Source organism: Festucalex cinctus, chromosome 6 (genome assembly GCF_051991245.1).
Source record: "Festucalex cinctus isolate MCC-2025b chromosome 6, RoL_Fcin_1.0, whole genome shotgun sequence".
Classification (NCBI taxonomy): domain Eukaryota; kingdom Metazoa; phylum Chordata; class Actinopteri; order Syngnathiformes; family Syngnathidae; genus Festucalex; species Festucalex cinctus.
The window spans coordinates 3097091-3115926 of NC_135416.1; the positions used below are offsets into that span (position 1 = coordinate 3097091).

Here is an 18836-nt window from a genome sequence, read left to right on the forward strand (position 1 = left end):
ACAATGACAAAAGGCATTTAATGTCTACATCCACATTAGAGTTATGAAAGGAAACCTTGTAAAAAAAATATTCTGGCCTATAAGTGGCCTCTAGGCCGAGCACGCCGTATTATCGAATTTTCAAAAGTGCTTTTTAGTTGCCAGTAAATTCAGACTGAACCCGAATGATGATTGGCAGCGAAGACAGGTCGGGCAAGTACTCACATGAACGCACACGAGTGATGTTCCACGGCGGGTGGGTGTGTCCAAACAAAACTGCACTCAGGCATTTATTGACATCTTTTTTTTTTTTTTTTTTTACCTCTCCGCTTGTTCGCTGCTTCACAGACGGCAGAACATTTTCATCAACAACTGCGCAGTCACAAGGTTGCCTGATAAACAAAAACGTGACGTCTTTTACAAACACAAGCGATGGAAAAAAAAAAAAAACAGAACGTTGACATCCACGCGGGGACTCGCGGAACATCGAGTAAACACACCGCGGCTCTGCTCTGCATCTCGTTTTGAGGAAAGCGCCGACGTGCCGCGACAGCCATTTTGTTGGCTCATGCACAAACTCTGCTTGTACGGGCCTGACGGAGAAACGTTTGCTTTGTCAAAACAGGAAGTGAAGCAACCTTTATGATAACGATTGAGGAAAATCATCTTAGGAAGTTAGGCCAACAGGTGCAAACTAATTTTCATCGCCCACGCCGCTTAATGGACGCCAAAAAAACTCAAAAACATCGACGGGGGCGATCCATCTGTTGTCAGTCAGTCCATGTAGTCGAAATCCTCGGGGATCCCGAAGGCTTTGTTGATGCGGCTGTCATCGAACGCAAACTTTTTCTTGGTCCACGACTTGATGGCGAAAACGTTGTCTGGAAATACATTTAAAAAAAAAATTAAAAAAAGTCAGATAAGATGTCCAAGGTGGTACATAATCAAGTGGTGGGGGTGTTTGATAATGTACTTGGGACTGGGGATGTCACGATAAGGGCAATATTGTGATATCGCAATATTAAAACTGCCACAACATCGTCGTCGTCATGTTCACAATATTTAAAAGGGAACACGTCTGTTTAAAAATTCAGGTTGATTTCCATTTGTGCATTTCTAGCATCCTCTGGTCCCTCACATTTAAAATAATAATAATAATAATACTGAAAGTAACAAATTAAACTTAAACTAAGCATTTAAAAAAAAAAAAAAACTAAACTAACAAAAACTAACAGAACCACCCTGAAAAGAAAACTAATAAAAACTAAAATAAAAAATTCCAAAACTATAATAACCCTACTGCCATATTACAAATAAATAAATAAATTTTCTAAATATGCAAAAGCACAAATAAATTATTATTATTTTTTTTTAGGACTAAACACAATTTCTCATCATAACATTATGTGGCCCTTACGTCCTTCTGATTTTCTGTATGTGGCCCTCAAATGAAAAATTTTGGACTTCCCTGATCTATATAATCTATCAGGTGAAAAAGTATCACGATTTATTGCAATATTGATATCGTCACACTCCTATGGTGAATTATTATTCAGCAAACCTTTTTCGACATCAAACTCGCTGGGCTTGAGTTTAATTGTAATTGCGCCCTCCACTGGTGGAATCCTTGTTTACTTTTCTGCATCAGTTTCCACGGCAACCCATTTAGGCGGCCAACTAGTCGGCAACCTATTGAGGTGCCATACTGATATAAAGCACATGGAACAAAATATAACCTTAATTATCTTTTTAAAAGAGTTGATTAATCATTCATGTCAACTGTCCACATTTACTCGACTTTTCACTTCCTGTTTTGTTTTCGCTCACTTCCGCATTGTGCGCCTTCTTGCTCGATCAACCAGACGGGAGGACAATTTTGACCGAAAATAGTCGACGGTCGCCATGGTTACGCTTGAAGAGTCAACAATTGGAAGGTGAGAGAGAGAGAGGCGCCATGCGTCAATCGTTTGACAAGCAGCAATTATGCTCCGGTGAAATTAATTGCAAGTCGGGCGTGCCGGAAAAAAAAAAAAAATAATAATAATAATAAATGACTCACCTGTCCACCTGGAAACGGCTTCTTTGGCCACAACATTTGATTTTCCTGTAAAAGGTCAAAAGGCAAACTAATGATGATGACGATGACGATGATAGAGCAAGCCGACAGTCAATGGCAAGTAAATAATCGTTTGTTTACAATTTGAAGTTATGATAATTACTGAAGCAATTTATGATCAGATCTTGGTTGTTTCTATCTTTCAGGGTGTGGGAACAAGTTCATGTTCAACTGTCATCGGCACCATTCTTATTATAACTTGAATCAAGTATAATGAAAAGTACAAATATGTACGTAATTATTGCCCACATTTAGGCAAAGAAAAATATATATATTATTTTTTTTTTTACCCCATAACTAACGATAAAGGGCAATATCGTGATATGGTGATATTAAAACTACCACAATATCGTCGTCGTCATGTTTACAATATTTAAAAGGAACGCATTTGTTACAAAAAGTCAGGTTGATTTTCATTTGTGTAGTTCTAGCACCCTCTAGTGGCTAGTTTATTAGTGCAATTTAATTTTCATGAGGGATGTTTTGGCCTTCTATGTTTCAAATCTATGCTAATTGTCAGATGAAGGGGAATCGAATTTGCTTGTGAAGCCATCAATGTGTGCTTGCATCAGCAAGTAAGTGCCTCAATATTGTTATTAGAGATTGTAGGTGGTTTATATGCATTGCTGTTATGTACAAAAGCACAATATTGTGCTTTTTTTTTTTTTTTTTTTTTTTTTTACAATATTGTGATCTTATTTAAATATCGCCAACCTCCCCACAATATCGTGATAATATCATATTGTGATGTTTGGATATCGTTACATCTAGTAACTAATAACTTGTGAGTTTGGACTGCAGGAATTATGGTTTGACATTTATATGAAGTTATATTTATATATTTTATTATTATTATTATTATTATTATTAAATATTATTATTATTATTATTCATAAAATTATTTTATTATTATATTTATTTATATTTATATATACACATTTATTTCATTTAATTAATTTATTAAAATAAAATTTACGGGCTTTCTTTGTTATTATGGGCTCTTTATGGAATTTCCACATTACATCTGAAGTAAGAGGAATTCACGGGAGACAAAAATTTTTTTTTACATAATCAAAGATTTGGCTCTTGATAGGGAACTTGACTATAATAGGAAAATGTATTTTTGCATATTCCTGACTAAAACAACTCTCAAATGGAGGTGGGTATTATAAACCGGGTTTAATAGCAAATGAATATTTTTCACATTATTTCAACGTTTACCAGTTGTAAAAAAAAAAAAAAAAAAAAAAAAATGTCAACAGTCAAATATTGCACACTTTCAGCAATAGCTTTGAGCAAAATTGGATAATTAATATCTAACATTATGTTCTCTCACGTGTGGAGGCGACGCATCGTGTAATTGATGCTTAACAGTAGATTGCGTTCATTTTCATGCCTTAATGAATGAATCATCCATTTGAGGAACATCGAATCTAAATCGATGCCTTATCAGAGAACAAACGTGTAGCAAGCGTAATCATCTCAAATTTATTTGGGAATTCCCTTAAATATCAACCATCACGATAACAAGACGTTGTGCCTCGATTAAAGGTAGTAGTCGGGTGAGTCATACGCTTAAAAAAAAAAAAGAAAAAAAAAAAAGAACGCCTACCTCAAGTTTGATGTCCAGATTCTACAATGGCTCGTATCGGCCGATTGTAAATCGGTCGGGCGGGATTGGTTAATACTCACTCATCTGTTGGACAACTTGCGGGTCGCACTCCTTGTACTTGTCCAACTCGGTCTGCAGCTGAGCTCGCTCGTCTTTCAGGGCCGCGAAATCCTTCAACATGGCGCTTCTCTCTTTCTACACGCACACACGCGCGCGCTCATTCAGATTATGAACATAACAGCATGTTTTGGATGATTAAAAAAAAAAAAAAAAAAAAAGTTTCCTCACTGTATCCTGACGTCCTTCTTTGGCTTTTCCAATCTCGTCCAGCAGGGACGTTTGGCGCTGCTTTGCCTCCAACACCTTTTGGAGGTGGAGACAGTTCATTCTTGCATTAGACTTAGACTTAGCTTTATTGATCCCTTTGGGATGGCCAGCAGCAATGAGAACAGATAATAAAATAAAAAATAATTCAATCAATCAATAAATAAGGTTATTACACCAGAGACTAAATTAATAATAATAATAATAATAATAATAATAATAATCATATTCATAATAATAATAACAATAAAAAATTAAAATTCAATAAATAAATATTATAAATAAATAATATTACAGCTAGATTGTAACTAGGGGTGGGTACCTCACGATAGGGCTGCTCGATTTTGGAAAAAATAACAATCACGATTATTTTGGCAATAATTGAAATGATGATTACTCAAACAATTATTTATTTTTTGGTACAAAACAAGAAAATATTTACACATTGAAAAATATGAAGACCAATTTAAAAAAAAAAAATGAAACACTATAATTATGTAAATTGCTTTTGGACCAAACAGAATTTCTAACAATATTTCTTTATTTATTTATTTATTTTGGCAAAAACTTGAAGTTGGAGTGCAGAATGTGCACTGTGCAGTAGGATAATTATTGATTTTTTTTTTTGGTACAAAACAAAATGTTTAAATGTAAAAAAAACTTCCTGTCAACAGGCCTTGAGGAATATTTATTTATTTATTTATTTTAACTTATCGGGACATACATCTGACTTTCATTCGGATAGCAGTGAAAGGAAATACAATATTTTCTTAAAATGGAACAAACCAGGGGCAGCAAATGCAATGAAAACAGCAGGGGCCCCAAAATGGAACCCTGTGGAACGCCATACGATAGTGGGGACGAGTGGGACAAAAACTTCTGCCTGTATTGAATATCTTTATTGTTGGAAGTGTTGAGGAACATCATTTTTTATTTTATTTCCCAAATATCTTTCAAGTGTGCCGACCTGTTTGTTGAGCTCCTCCAGTTTGCGCTCGCGAGCGTGCAGCGCTTTGCTGGGGAAGGCCCAGTAGTAGTTGGACGTGCCCACGCGCTCGCAGTCCACCATGTTGTCGTCCACCAGGCTCTGCAGCACCTCCTTCACCGACATGGGCGCTCAAAGACGCAAACGCAGACGCAAACAACGTCACATGACGAGACCGAGGCGCCTTCTTCCAGGCATGGTTAGTGAATATTAGCTTGCATGCTAATAGAATACAGTGGAAGGAAACACTCAAATGAGGCGTGTTTAGCTTTTTCTTTGGCTTTTTTTTTTTTTAAGACACTTAACCTTTGGATTAGGCTTTTGCGAAAAAAGCCAAAAGTGAGTGTTTGTTGTTCCCTTTGGATGATTTTTTTTTTTTTTCTTAAATTATTTTAAAAATTAAAAAAAGTTGCAAATGTATAAACAAGTAAAAAAGTTGTATTAATAATCTTTTTTTTTTTTTTTTTTTTTTTTTTACGATTATGCTGATTTTATAATTGGGGAGTATAATAATTTAAATTGTAATTGAAATTCGATTAATTGCACAGCCTTGTCAGATTGTATTGAATTCTAAGTCTGATTTTTTTTATTTATTTTTTATTTTTTTTTATTTAAGTGTGTGGCTCTGTAACGTCGACAAAGCAAAAACATCTGCGGCCTGTCGGGCGCTTGCTTGGAGAGAATGTAGCCGAGCCAGAATGACATCTGAAATGTGACACTTCTTTAGAGAGGAGAAAAAAAAATGTCAGCGTTCAGCGCCACACTAGCAGTCGTACATTCGGGAAAAAAAAACAAAAAAACATGGAAGGATCTGCAGGAAACCCCCCTTCCCCTCATTAAGCAACATCATGCCCGAGTGAGGGGCTCAAAAACATGTGCTTTTAATCAGGGCCCATCTGAATTGTTATTGTTGCAGTAAAAGGCAGAGAGCAAAGCTGCTATTTAAAAAGAGCCAAAAGGCTCGCTCGTAAACAGGAGGGAAGCCCATAGGAATTAGTATTTGATTAAAACGCTTTTTTTTATGAATGTTTTAATAACCTGGTCCAATCTTGCTCTCTTCTCGCTATTAGGCGTGTGCATCTCTCCAATTTGATACGTATCTCGATACATGGGGTGCAGCAAACAAAACCGATTTCACAATCCAAATTGGTTATTATTTATTGAGCCCAACAACTTATTTGAGTATCAAACTAGACAGCAAGTCGAGTGAAGCAATGTCACACTGATCACTTGTGACAGATTTAACGTCATTAATTGGTTCTTTTTTTTAAATTGTTGATTATTAATATAATGAAATGATTCTGAATGATAACTTACTTATCCCTTTTGTTTTAGGGGCAATCTTCTCAATGTCTTTCAGCTGAAATACATCCTTCTACAAAAGCAAAAGAAACGTGTGATTTATTGTGCATCAAAAAAAGACAGCAAGTATTATTTTTTTACTTTAAAAATTATAAATAAAAAATAAATAAACCGCCAAATAATAACTCACTGTTTCAAAGAAAATCTCCATCATGCGACTTCTCTTCTCCTCCAAACTTAGCCCTTTCTTTTTGGACTGAAAAGCAATGACGATAATAAAATTGCCAAAATGACAAATAATACACATTATTTATGATTTACTTCGTAAAATGGAAGAAGAAACAACATTGCGAAAACTTAAAGCTACTTCATTTAGTTATTTGCGCGAAGGAGTACAACGAGCCTCTTGCTAAAGAAACCATAACGCCTGCACTCTAAATTAAATAAAAATAATGTGATATTTTAATAAAGTAAATGACGACATGACTACAGGAGACGTAAAGTGAAATTTTGCGTTGAGGCGAATGTTTTGCGACAGGCGACATCAATTTACGGTACCTGCCATGAGTGACAATGTTATCATAAAAGTTATGTTGCCGATACTCTTAGAATAAAAATACATAGCAAATGACTTTACAAATTCGATAATATATCATTAAAGTAAGTACGGAAGAATTTGGAGTAAATAAATACAACCTTGAACACGTCACTTCCAGCTCGATCATCGTCTCAACGGTACTAGCGATTAAAAATAAGTAAATAGCTCGATTAACTTACCATTTTGATGAGTAGATAGCATAGAATCGTCCAATACCGCTAATATGCGTGATAAATCCTCGTTTAAAATTGGTTTGTGAAATTCGTCCTATTTTGTTTTGTTTTTAGTTTGAGTGTCGAGACACTTCTGAATTTTCCCGCGGAAGTCTGTCACGTTACGTCGCCGTGTCGCATTCATGTGTATCCCGAAAACTACAAAGATTCGCATCATGGCTTACGACGCTACAGCACGCCTGTTATTTTTGTCTTGGAAAGTCCGTTAGTCAGAAATGTTTTTATCTTTTATATTTGTAATTTTCTATCAGACACGTTTGATAAAATATACGTGCACTCTCCAATCTACGCCTTTTATAATCAAAAACGATAAAAAGGACTGTTTGTTGGAAGTTATTCGCTTTTCCGATGACGATGAAGGCATCTTCACTTTGACTGAGGTCTACTGCTCTCTATCGGTTATGTTGAGAAGGTGCGACTTATTATTGCGTGTTCTTGAATAATTCAAGATGTGCTCAAAATTGCGGCAAATGTATGTTGTTGTTTTTTTACGTCAATAAAAATAAAAGACAAGTTTAGGTCATATTGCAAAATCCTTGTATAATACGGGAGGGGGCATTGACAAAAAAAATCATGTTAAAATAAATACTATAATTTGATTGATTTGATTGATTGATTGATTGATTGATTGATTTTATTGAACATACATCATAAACACAAAAACAGAGAGACAGCAGAAAAGAAAATTTTAACATAAAAGAAACATAAAATCAGTCAATAATAATCTGCATTTCACAAGAAAAGGTGTAATTATACAGTAACAAGACCCTTATGTTACGGGAGCAAAATTAATTTTAAATTAATTTATGGAGAGTAAAATTATAAGAGTGAAATAGTCTCTTGTTTACAAGAATTTAAAGTCTTAATATGACACAAACAAATTAATAAATTTTACAAGCAAAAACTTGAATTAGTAGTGGTAAAAGGAAGTCATCATTTTTACCACAATAAAGTTGCAATTCTGTGGGGGAAAGAAGTTTTACTAGTATAAAAATAAAGATGCAATAATATGAGAAATGCAATTTTATGGTGGAAAAAATGCAAGATTTATAAGAAAAAAAGTTTTAAATATTACTGTGGCTGAAATTCTAATTTATGTGGGGAAAAAAGCCAGTCAAGTTACAAATTACCCAAAAAACAAAAAAAAAAAAAAAAAAATAAGAATGAAGTTGTAATATAAGAAAACGGTCATATTAATAAAGGTTATTTTTAGCATACAGGCTATATACAGCATGTAGTAAGAAGAGAAAGACATCAGAAACATTTTTTAATTTTTTGGTCAAGTGGGCACTTTAATTTCATTTGACATTAAAAGAAATATAAACAATAAAATGGAAAACAATAATAATTTAACAGGAATGTGTAGGAAAAAACATAAAACTGTGCAGCCGTGTATTCTGTGGACTGTCAAACTATTTATTTGCTACAAATATCCTTTGTTAGTATGTCGTTGTCAAATGTTAATTTGTGAGGGCGTCATAACAGCAGATTGCACTTGGTGACTCACTGATATTAAAGCCGCTTATTAAAGCCATGCGTAAGTTTTGCGTTAGTGTATCATAATGCGTGTCGTGATCGTGCACATATTTGGCGCGAATCCCAAGAAATATATCAAGACTTTTATCTGCTACAAACATGACACAGTGCAATTGCAAGACAAGGTGGATTTGGGCCACGCTGAAAAGGGAGAAAAAAAAAAAAAAGTAAAAAAAAAAATAAAGTAAATTTATAATGTTACAAGAAGAAGTCAAATTGCATGAGGATAAAGAAATAGATTTTTTCCCCCCTACATTTTTTTTTTTTACATATAAAAAATGTAAACAGTGCGTGATGAAGTTGTAACCTTTTAATGATTGTTTCATCATTGCAATTTTCTGAAATCAGAAAGTAAAAGTTGAGAATAAAGTCATGATATTAAGAGGGAAAAAAAAAACATTTTTTAGCGGTCACAATTTGTTCATAATTGCTGTAATATGAACGGGGTTTATGTAATTTTAAGAGAAGAAAAGTTGGAATATTACAGGGATAAAATGGTAACAGGCTGAGAAAAAAAGTTGGACTATTGCAGGAAAAACCCTGCTAAATTCCAAATATTTTTTTTTTCCTCATAATGTTACATTTTTTCTTGGAAAAATGACTTTTTATTGTAATACCATTTATATTATGAATAGTAAAACATTTTCAATTTTTTTTCTTTATATTACAACTTAATTCTTCTTATCATGATGCCTTTATTATTGTAGTATTTTTATTTCAAAATTGATCTTTATTCTCGGGATGCAAATATTTTTCTTCTTGTAAAAATGCATAAATTAATAAATAATAATAAAATAATATTCTTACGTTCCCTATTTTATTCTCACAATAGTTCAACTTTTTTCCTCATAAAGTAAAATCTGAATATGACTTAACGCTTATAATATTTAAAAAAAAATAATACTCCTGTGATATGACATCTATTTTCATTTGACTATATTTTTTTTTTTCCCCTTTTCATCGTGGCACCAATATTCTCCTATATGCACAATATTTATTCAGTAATCAGGCAAAATTTGAAGACTCTTCGGTACATATTTTTTTCCATTTACTGCAATATAGCAGTTATGGAAGGTGTACATTGGTTTGAATTTTTGAAGTGACTCCTAAAAGCACACACACAAAAAAAAACAAAAAAAAAAAACAGGCAGTCCCAGTGGCACAAAATGGCAGACAACAGGTGAAGGTGGATGAGTGCAAATCTGCTCCTTACGCGCGCGCGATGTCATAGTTCGTATTGGATGACGCGAGCGAGCGTGTGAGCGGTCTACTGCAGGTATCGGTAGACTTTGAAGCAGTGGTTCCCCGAGTCGGCGACCACCACGTGGCCGTCCGACGTGAGCGCCAGACCTTGGGGGCCGTACAGCGGGTCGGCCGACGTGTTGATGTAGGACAGGAAGGAGCCGCTGCCGTCAAACACCTGACACAAGCAAAAATAAACAAAAACAAAAAAAAATCGGTATCAGTTAGGCGCTGTCAAAATTAAAATAAAAAAATAAATAAAATAAAATCGCAGATGTTATGTTCCAAAAACTACCCACGATAATGGAATTAAAACAAATAAAAATAAAAATTTCCTGTTAATTCTGTATATTTTTTCATTTATTATATATGTTTTTTTTCGTTTTGGGATGATTTTTACTTTATTATAAATGCTTGTTCATTCATCATATGTTCATTTTTTCATTTACATTCATTTTTTTTCCATTAAAAGTATGTTGTTGTTGTTTTTATTTACTTATTACAGTATACAGCACAGTATATATTTATTTTATTTATTTTATATGTTTTTTAGTTTTGGTATGATTTTTAGTTTATTATGAATGCTTTTTCAATCATCTTTTTTTTTTTTTTTTACTTTATAGTCATTTTTTTCCATTAAAAGTTTTTTTTTTTTTTTTTTACTTGTCATACAGCACAGTATATAAATATTTTTATTTATTATATATTTTTTAGTTTTGGTATGATTTTTAGTTTATTATGAATGCTTTTTCGTTCATCATTTATGTTTTTTTTCCCATTTACAGTCATTTTTTTTTCTATTAAAAGTATGTTAGTTTGTTTTTTTATTGACTTATTATACAGCACAGTATATATTTTCTATCTCCGCGATGCAATGCATCATAATATGTAATATTTTTTTGCGGAAAAATAAAAGGAAGATGCAAAGTAGCCATGCGACGATGGCTCCGCTGGGAATTTGCAAACGTCAGGTCGGCCATGTTGGCCCTCGCACTGACCTGTATCCTGCTGTTGCCCCAGTCTGCCACGATGATGTTGCCGTTGGCATCCACGGCCACGCCCGTGGGGGCGTTGAACTGACCGTTGCCTTCGCCGTTGGAGCCGAACTTGAGCAGGAACTCCCCCTCCGTGTTGAACACCTATCAAAAAAAGTACGCCACTCGTTCCCATTCCATGGAAAAACCTCGGCAACTTGGCGCGACCCGATGAAAACGCGGCGTACCTTGACGGAGTGGTTGTGAAAATCCGTCACGATGATTTCGTTGTTGTTGTTGACGGCGGCAAAGTGAGGCCCTGGATATGGAAGGAGGAAAAAAAAAAATGATGAACACGATGAAACCATGATTTCAAATGGTTTTGCGGCCGTGTGCCGTCGTCACCTGCAAACTGCTTGTCGCCGTTGCCGCGGTTACCGAACTTGGTGACCATCTTGCCGTTGAGCTGGAAAATGAAGACGCAGCAGGCCTTGTTGTCCACCACGATCACGTGGCCGTTCCTGTCCACCGACACGCCCTTGGGACCCATCAGCTTGCCCGAGCCCAGCTTGTTCTACCAGGGGGAGGGGGAAAAAAAAAAAAAAAAAAAAAAAAAAAAGGGTTATAGTTTTTTAATTTTAATTTTCGTTCGTTTTTATTTCATTTTGAGTTTTTTTTTTATTTTTTATTTAGTTTTAATTAGGTTTCAGTGTTAGTTTTTATTAGTTTGGGTTATTTAATAAATTCTTACTTTTAATTTAGTTTTAGTTAGTTTCAGTATTAGTTTTAGTTGTTTTTTTTGTTTGTTTTTTAAATGTGTACGACTTGTGCGCAATAATGAAAAAAACAGCATGGGAGCAACGTCATCTGAAAGGTGCTTTTCTATTGGCTGCTGCAATAAATAATAATAAAATTATTAATAACAATAATAATAATAAATAGTATATTAAATTTTTATATTAATTATAGAACAATAAATATATAATATATAGATAATTTCATATGAATTATATAAAAAAATATAATATAGATAATAAGACCAGTTTCCGAACCTTAAACTTGCCGTCGCTGGAGAAGATGCTGACCCACTTGTTGTCGTAGTCGGCGATGATGATGTCACCGCTGGGGTGGACGGCCACGCCCGTGGGCCGCTGCATCTGACCGGGGGTCCTGCCCCGGACCCCGAAGCGACTCCGGAACACGCCCTCGTTGGAGAAGACCTGCAAGTGAGAAGTGAAGTGAGTTTCAAAGCAAACCTTGAAAAATTACTGGCATAAAAAAAGTCATTTCATTGAGAATTTTACATATTCATTTATGAGGGGGAAAAAAAAGACTCAACATATGAGCAAAATTTGCAAAATGTTAAAGTATAATAGAAGCATAACTTACAAGAAAAAAAATTGCAATTTTACCAAAACAAAACTGTTAAACATTTTAAATGTTCTGGCAATAAAACATTATGACAAAGAAGCTATCATTTTGTTCCCCCAAAATTAAGTTCAGGAAAATAATTTGATAATAGGAAGCGAGCAAAGATCATTTTGACACCTCTAACAATTTATTATTTCTCAAAGTCTACCTTGGAGAAAAAATCAATCATTTACATTGAAAAAAAAAACTAAAGTTGTAAGTGTGGAGTGAATGCAGCTGTAACAATAATTGATATTTTGTACCTGCACACATTGGTTGTTGCTGTCCGCGATGAGCACTTTTCCCGCACAGGTGGACACGCCCTGCAGGTTGGTGAACTCGCCTTTGTTTCGCCCTTTGGTGCCTGCACGTTAGGAAAGAGAAGCTACGCTATAATCAACATATTTCACTCAACAACAACTTGTCTTTTATGTTAAAAACAAAAAAGATTTGTTGGGTTTGTTAACTCATTCACTGGCAGCCATTTTCACATTTCGCAATCCCATTCACTCCCGGCTGTTTTACCGGATTTTGACTGATTTTGCACGGCCCACAGAATATTGTCTTCTATTGCTATTAAAACATGGAAACTATCAAAAGAACGATTTAAGTCTCTTCTTTCGTCAGGAAAAAAAGTAGATTTCTATCTGTTTCCGTTTTGCAGCAATTAGCATTAGAATATAGCCAAGTTTCATCGTTATTCACAAACCGAATTAGAATTGAGTATTTGAGTTTTCTGCTGCCACCTGCTGGCCGATCAACCATTTCTTCAACTATTCTTTGCAGTTGAGAGGCTGCATGAAAGCCTTCTGTATGCTCTAGCATATAAAAAAACAAAACAAAACAAAAAAATGTATAAATACGTCTTTGGGAAAAAGTATATTTCTATCTATTTCCGTTTTGCAGCAATGAGCATTAGACTATAGCCAAGTTTCATCATGATTCACAAATCTAGAATTGTGAGTAATTGAGCTTTTTTTTTTTTCAACATTGCCCTGGTTGATCTCTTATACTCTCCTGCCACCTGTTGGCCGGTTGTGTAATAACTACCATTTCTTCAACCGTTCTTTGCAGTTGAGAGGCTGCATGAAAGCCTTCTGTATGCTTTAGCATAAAATATATATATATATATATATATAAAATACGTATAAATACGTCTTTGGGACATGTTAATTTGCCATAACATAGAACGTATTTATACGTTTTTCGCAGCAAGTTAAAGGGATAATTTACTCATTTAGCCATTTATGGCAGTCAAACATGAATATTTTGCCTAGAATAAATTTGACATTTACATTATTTTTCATGTTGACTGAAAATGACATCACAAAGGCTCAGGTAACCAATCACAGCTCAGCTTGTGAACATCACATGACCAAATTTAGACAACAGCTGAGCTGTGATTGGCTACCTGAGCCCTTGTGATGTCATTTTCAGTCGACAGCAAGTTGCAAAATGTGTTTTTAAATCTACTAATTGTACGTGAAGAATAATGAAAGTATCAAATTAATTGAAGACAAAATATGAACTTTTTATTGCTATAATGGGCTAAATAAGGACGCTAAATGACCTTAAACGTTTGTCCACACAAACGTGTCTTCGATATTTCCCCCCAAAAACGCGTACCGATCCTGAAGATGAGGTCGTCCTCGATGGGGTTGTCTTTCCGCCGCCCGCTGCTGTACATGCTGGCGGGCCTCTTGATGGCCCTCTGCTTGACGTGCCCGCTGCCGCCGCCGCCGCCGCCGCCGCCGCTTGCCGGCGACTTGAGCCTCTTCTTGACGCCGTCGGTCGCGTCGGCCGACTTGCCGGCCTTGGTCCTGAAGGGGCTGCCTTTGATGTGCTGGTCGTAGAGGCGCAGCGACAGCGTGAAGGTGCCCTCCTTGGGGGCGGTGAACAGGTACTCGTAGGTGCCGTTCTTGTTGTCCAGGATCTCGCCGTCGCCTTTGCTGCCGTCGGCCGCCGACATCTCCGCCGTCAGGGCGGCGTTGCCCGTCTTGCAAAGCTGGCCGTCTTTGTCCTTGGGGGGGGGGGGGGGGGGGGGGGGGGGAGGTGGCGTTCGTTAGGACACGCAACTCAACTCAACTTTATTTATAAAACACTTTAAAACAAGCATTGATGTATACAAAGTGCTGCACATGAAGATGATAATGTTTTCCTGCATGTAATCAATCTTTAATTCCATGCAAATGTTACTTAATTCTGTTGAGAGATATACTTAACGCATTTGCTGCCAAAAACGTATGAATACGTTCTATTTGAAATGTTTTAAGTGTCCCAAAGACGGATTTATTATTATTATTTTTTTATAATGCTAGAGCATACAGAAGGCTTTGATGCAGCCTCAACTGCAAAGAACAGTTGAAGAAATGAAGGAATCATAGTTATTACACAAACGCCCAGCAGGTGGCAGCAGAGAAGCTCAAATACAATTGTAATTAGGTTTGTGAATAACAATGAAACTTAGCTATATTCTAATGTTAATTGCTGCAAAACAGAAACAGATAGAAATATACTTTTTTTTCCTGATGAAAGAAGAGACTAATCTTTCTTTTGGTAGGTTCTGGTTTTTGGTAGAAATTAATATTGAGCAGTGTAATTTATTTTAATTGGAGTGAGTGCAAATACGTGCGAGAATTTTTTTTTTTTAACTCATTTGCGCCCAAAAACATATAAATACGTTCTATTTTAAATATTACCGTGTCCCAAAGACGTATATATACACGTTTTTGTTTTGTTTTGTTTTTTTGTTTATACTAGAGCATACAGAAGATCTTAAGATCTAATCTGAAATGACGAGAGTGGTTGAAGCAATGGTAGTGATTACAAAAACGGCCAGCAGGTGGCAGCAGAGTATAAGAGCTCAACCAGGGCCATGTTGCAACAAGCTCTTTTCCCCAGTGTTTTAAACAGGTTTGTGAATAATGACAAAACTTAGCTATATTCTAATAGAAATATGGCTGCATCTTTTAGTCATTAATACAGTAATTTCATAATTCATAAAATTTTGTTAAAATTAACTCTTTTGCTCCCAAAAGTGTATAAACACGTTCTACTGTCATTTTTGCTATGGTCCCAAAGACGTATCTATATGTTTTTTTATTTTTTTATTTTTTGCAGCTTCTGACCTGAAGAGATCGCTTAAAGCAATGGTAGTTATTACAAAAAAAATGGCCAGTAGGTGGCAGCAAAGTATAAGAGATCAACCAAGGCTATGCTGCAACAAGCTCTTTTCCCCAGCGTTTTAAACAGGTTTGTGAATAATGATGAAACTTAACTATATTCTAATGCTAATCGCTGCAAAACGGAAATGGATAGAAATATACTTTTTTTTTTCCTGGTGAAAGAAGAGACTCTAATCTTTCTTTTGGTATGTTCCGTGTTTTTATAGCAATAGAACACAATATTCTGTGGGCCTTTCAAAATCAGTCGGGGGTTGATTCAGCGAAAATGGCTGCCAGTGAATGAGTTGAGTAAATATTACAAGATAGATTTTTACGGTGTAGAGCACATTTGAGACGCCAAAGAAATGTTGAGGACCGAATTGACGCGTTCACCTTGGTGGTGACGGTGACGGACGTGGGCACCCCTGCCACGCAGTGCCGCAAGCCCTCGCCGGTGGCCACCGTCTGGGACGCCACGGCGTTGGTGGTCACCACGCTGCCCAGGTTGTGGATGGACTTCTTGACGCCCTCCGTCTCCAGGCGCAAGTCCAGCTGGTGGTTCTCGCCGGGGCGCAGGGGCAGCTGCTGCGCCGCCAGCTCCGACAGGCGCTCGCTCATCTGCTTCTTGACCAGCAGCACCTCGGCCTCGCCGCCGTGGCTCAGCGCCTGCTCGGTGAAGTCGCAGCTGCTGCGGATGCCGTCCTGGCCCTGCAGCAGGCTGTCCAGCTGAGCCTGCAGCACCTGCGCGTTGTGAAAGCAAATCATCAAAGACCATTTAGGGCCTTCACTAACCATGCATTTTCATAGGACTCAAATACTATTTTGAGTCTTCAATGAACCAAAGACGAGCTTTGTAAACATCAAAGACAACTCAGTCTTCAAGTTTGGTGAAACTAAGTCAGTTTGAAACATCAAAGACAATTTTGAGTCTTCAATCAACCAAAGACGAGTTTTTGTAAACATCAAAGACGACTGATCGTGCACTTTTTCTTAATAAACCAAAAGATGAGTTTTTGTAAACATCAAAGACAACTGAGTCTCCACTGCACTTTTTCTTAAACGTCAAAGACAAGTTTGTTGACTAGAAAGTTTCAAAATGTAGGACGACTAAGTCAGTTTTAAACATCAAAGAAAGTTTTGAGTTTTCAATGATAAAGGATGAGTTTTTGTAAGACATCAAAAACAAGTGTCCACTGAACATAGCGCATAGTTTTCTTAATTTTCTTAAACATCAAAGATAAGGACAATTGAGTCTTCAATGAACTTAGCGTACTTTCTTCTTGAAGACAATCAAAGAAAAATCAATGAACCTAGCATTTATAGACAATCAAAAACACGGGCAACTGAGGCTTCAATGAACCTAGCGTACGTTTTCATAATCAAAGACACTTTTGCAGTCAATAAACATGGCATATAGGCTTACGTCTGTTTGTAAACATCAAAGACAATTTAGAGGCTTGAGTTACCATAACGTCTTTTTCATAAAACTCAATACAATTTTGAGTCTTCAATGAGGCCAAGTTTGAGTCTTTGTAAACAACAAAGCCAATTTAGTCCTGAACCTAGCATACATGTTTTTTCATCAACAATTTTGTTGTCAACTAGCATGGCATATTAATAAACGTGACAACTATGTCTCTGTAAACATCAAAGAGAAATTTTCAAAGCACCAAAGTAACAAATCGTGTGCGTAAAAGTCAATTTAGTCTGCAATGACCCAACGTGATGTTTTCATAAGCATCAAAGACTTTCAAGAGTCTTCAGTGGCCCTCACAAACAGCAAACATCAAAGACACGTGATTCCGTTAATCTAAAGTACGTGTTTTGAGGCAGCTCAAAGATAATTTGGTGTACAGCAAACCAACATACATTTTTAGCCAGGTTTAAAAAAAAATCTGTGACCCTGACTAACTCGATTTTGGTCATCAAAGACAATTTCTAGTCTCTATTCATATAGATATAGATATTTTTAAAACATCAAAGACCCTAAATCTTTTTTTTTTTTTTTTTTTTCATGCTGGAAACAACTTTGTGTAAAAATCAAAAGACAATTTCGTCTCCAATCAACCAAAGGTACGTTTCAGGAACACCAAAGACAACCAGCAGGGGGCAGCATTGCTCCGTAGCGGCGTATTGGTTACATCAGCAAGCCGGGCCGGGACACAAACAAAACACAGTCACCCCTCTTTTGCAAGCCAGACCTGCTGTTTAGTTCTATTGAGGAAAAAAAAAAAACAGTCTGCAAACGGCTATCAAAGACCGCAAAGAGGATCATAAAAACAGAATCCCTGCACACGTTCTTGCCGTTTTTGAAAGTACCAAAGCAAACTCACGTGAATCAGCCCGTCACACTCATCTTCTGTTTCACCACCCGAGGCCATTGTGCATTTATCTCATGCGCTCAAAATCCATGACAGGGTCTTTGACCCCCACAACGACACCCTGGAACTCCTTGAAAGTCCACAGATGCAGTGTGACACACCCTGCGAGTGCAACCCAGTATGTACACTGGCTCCATCTATCTACCAGCAGACGGGACGGAACGCAAGCAAACTCCACCCACCAAGTCTGGCTCACAGCCACCCTTTGCTCCGCCTCCTCCTCCTCCTCCCTGCAGGCTACAGTTGGCGAGAGGGTCAATGGTGAGTCAATCAGCATGTGATCAAGCTGCCAGGGGACAGCAAGCCAACCAGATGATTGCTTTTTTGGATGAGGGAGAGCAAGTTCAGCACTCTGCAGGCCTCTTGAGTGCTGTCAAATTTAGCAGCCGTTTTTAAATTTCGTCTCAGTTTTAGGTCCAGTTTCAATCACGCGTATTAATCACAGGTTGTCAACTTCATCCCGTTTTTATTTAGGGGTGTTAAAAAAAAATCGATTCGGCAATATATGGCGATATTCTCGAATCGATTCAATAGGCGGCCGAATTGATTTTTAAACATCTATTTTGAAGGAAAAATATTCACCAAAAGGTCCAAAAAGTATGAAAGAATGTTTATATTAATGGAACATTAAGCCTTAATATTTTATTTCAATGCTGTTCAAGCATGAAACAAATTACAACCTGTATAAGACTCACGTTTCAGATCAATAAATAATACTTTTTCATACAAATCTTACACTGTACAAGTTTACTGATTCGTATTTTCTAAATTTGAATGTTAAAAAAAATCGCAACAAAATTACCAAAGGCTAAAACGAAGGATTTTATTTTTATTTTTTTTAAAAAGCATTTTTGTTTTTATTTTATTTTGCTAAAGAAATAGTTTTTGAATTTTAGTTTTTTAATTAACTAAAATAACCTTGGTCACATGGCAAGATTTTACAAAAATCCTAAAATTTTCAATCTCGTTTTTTGTTCATG

The 18836-nt window shown here is 36.2% G+C and overlaps 2 protein-coding genes across 8 annotated transcripts in view; both read right to left on the minus strand.

Annotated features, from left to right (window-relative positions):
* Window positions 1–236: 236 nt before the first annotated feature.
* mnd1 (meiotic nuclear divisions 1 homolog (S. cerevisiae)) lies at window positions 237–7306 on the minus strand. The gene is made up of 8 exons (XM_077523635.1): window positions 7096–7306; window positions 6509–6574; window positions 6334–6391; window positions 4999–5147; window positions 3996–4070; window positions 3788–3902; window positions 2039–2083; window positions 237–860 (listed from the first exon to the last, which is right to left on the minus strand). The coding sequence occupies exons 1-8, from the start codon at window positions 7096–7098 to the stop codon at window positions 754–756; spliced, it is 618 nt and encodes a 205-aa protein (XP_077379761.1). The 5' UTR covers window positions 7099–7306; the 3' UTR covers window positions 237–753.
* Window positions 7307–7765: 459 nt separating this feature from the next.
* The window catches only part of trim2a (tripartite motif containing 2a), a 28174-nt gene continuing 17103 nt past the window's right edge, over window positions 7766–18836 (minus strand). For all 7 annotated transcript variants that reach the window (XM_077523630.1, XM_077523629.1, XM_077523634.1 and 4 more), the window contains 8 exons: window positions 15869–16216; window positions 13938–14331; window positions 12575–12675; window positions 11954–12121; window positions 11307–11475; window positions 11150–11220; window positions 10926–11066; window positions 7766–10105 (listed from right to left, as the gene is read on the minus strand). In XM_077523630.1, the coding sequence (XP_077379756.1) occupies window positions 9953–10105; window positions 10926–11066; window positions 11150–11220; window positions 11307–11475; window positions 11954–12121; window positions 12575–12675; window positions 13938–14331; window positions 15869–16216 (1545 nt within the window). In that variant the 3' untranslated portion in view covers window positions 7766–9952. The remainder of the gene's footprint in view (window positions 10106–10925; window positions 11067–11149; window positions 11221–11306; window positions 11476–11953; window positions 12122–12574; window positions 12676–13937; window positions 14332–15868; window positions 16217–18836) is intronic.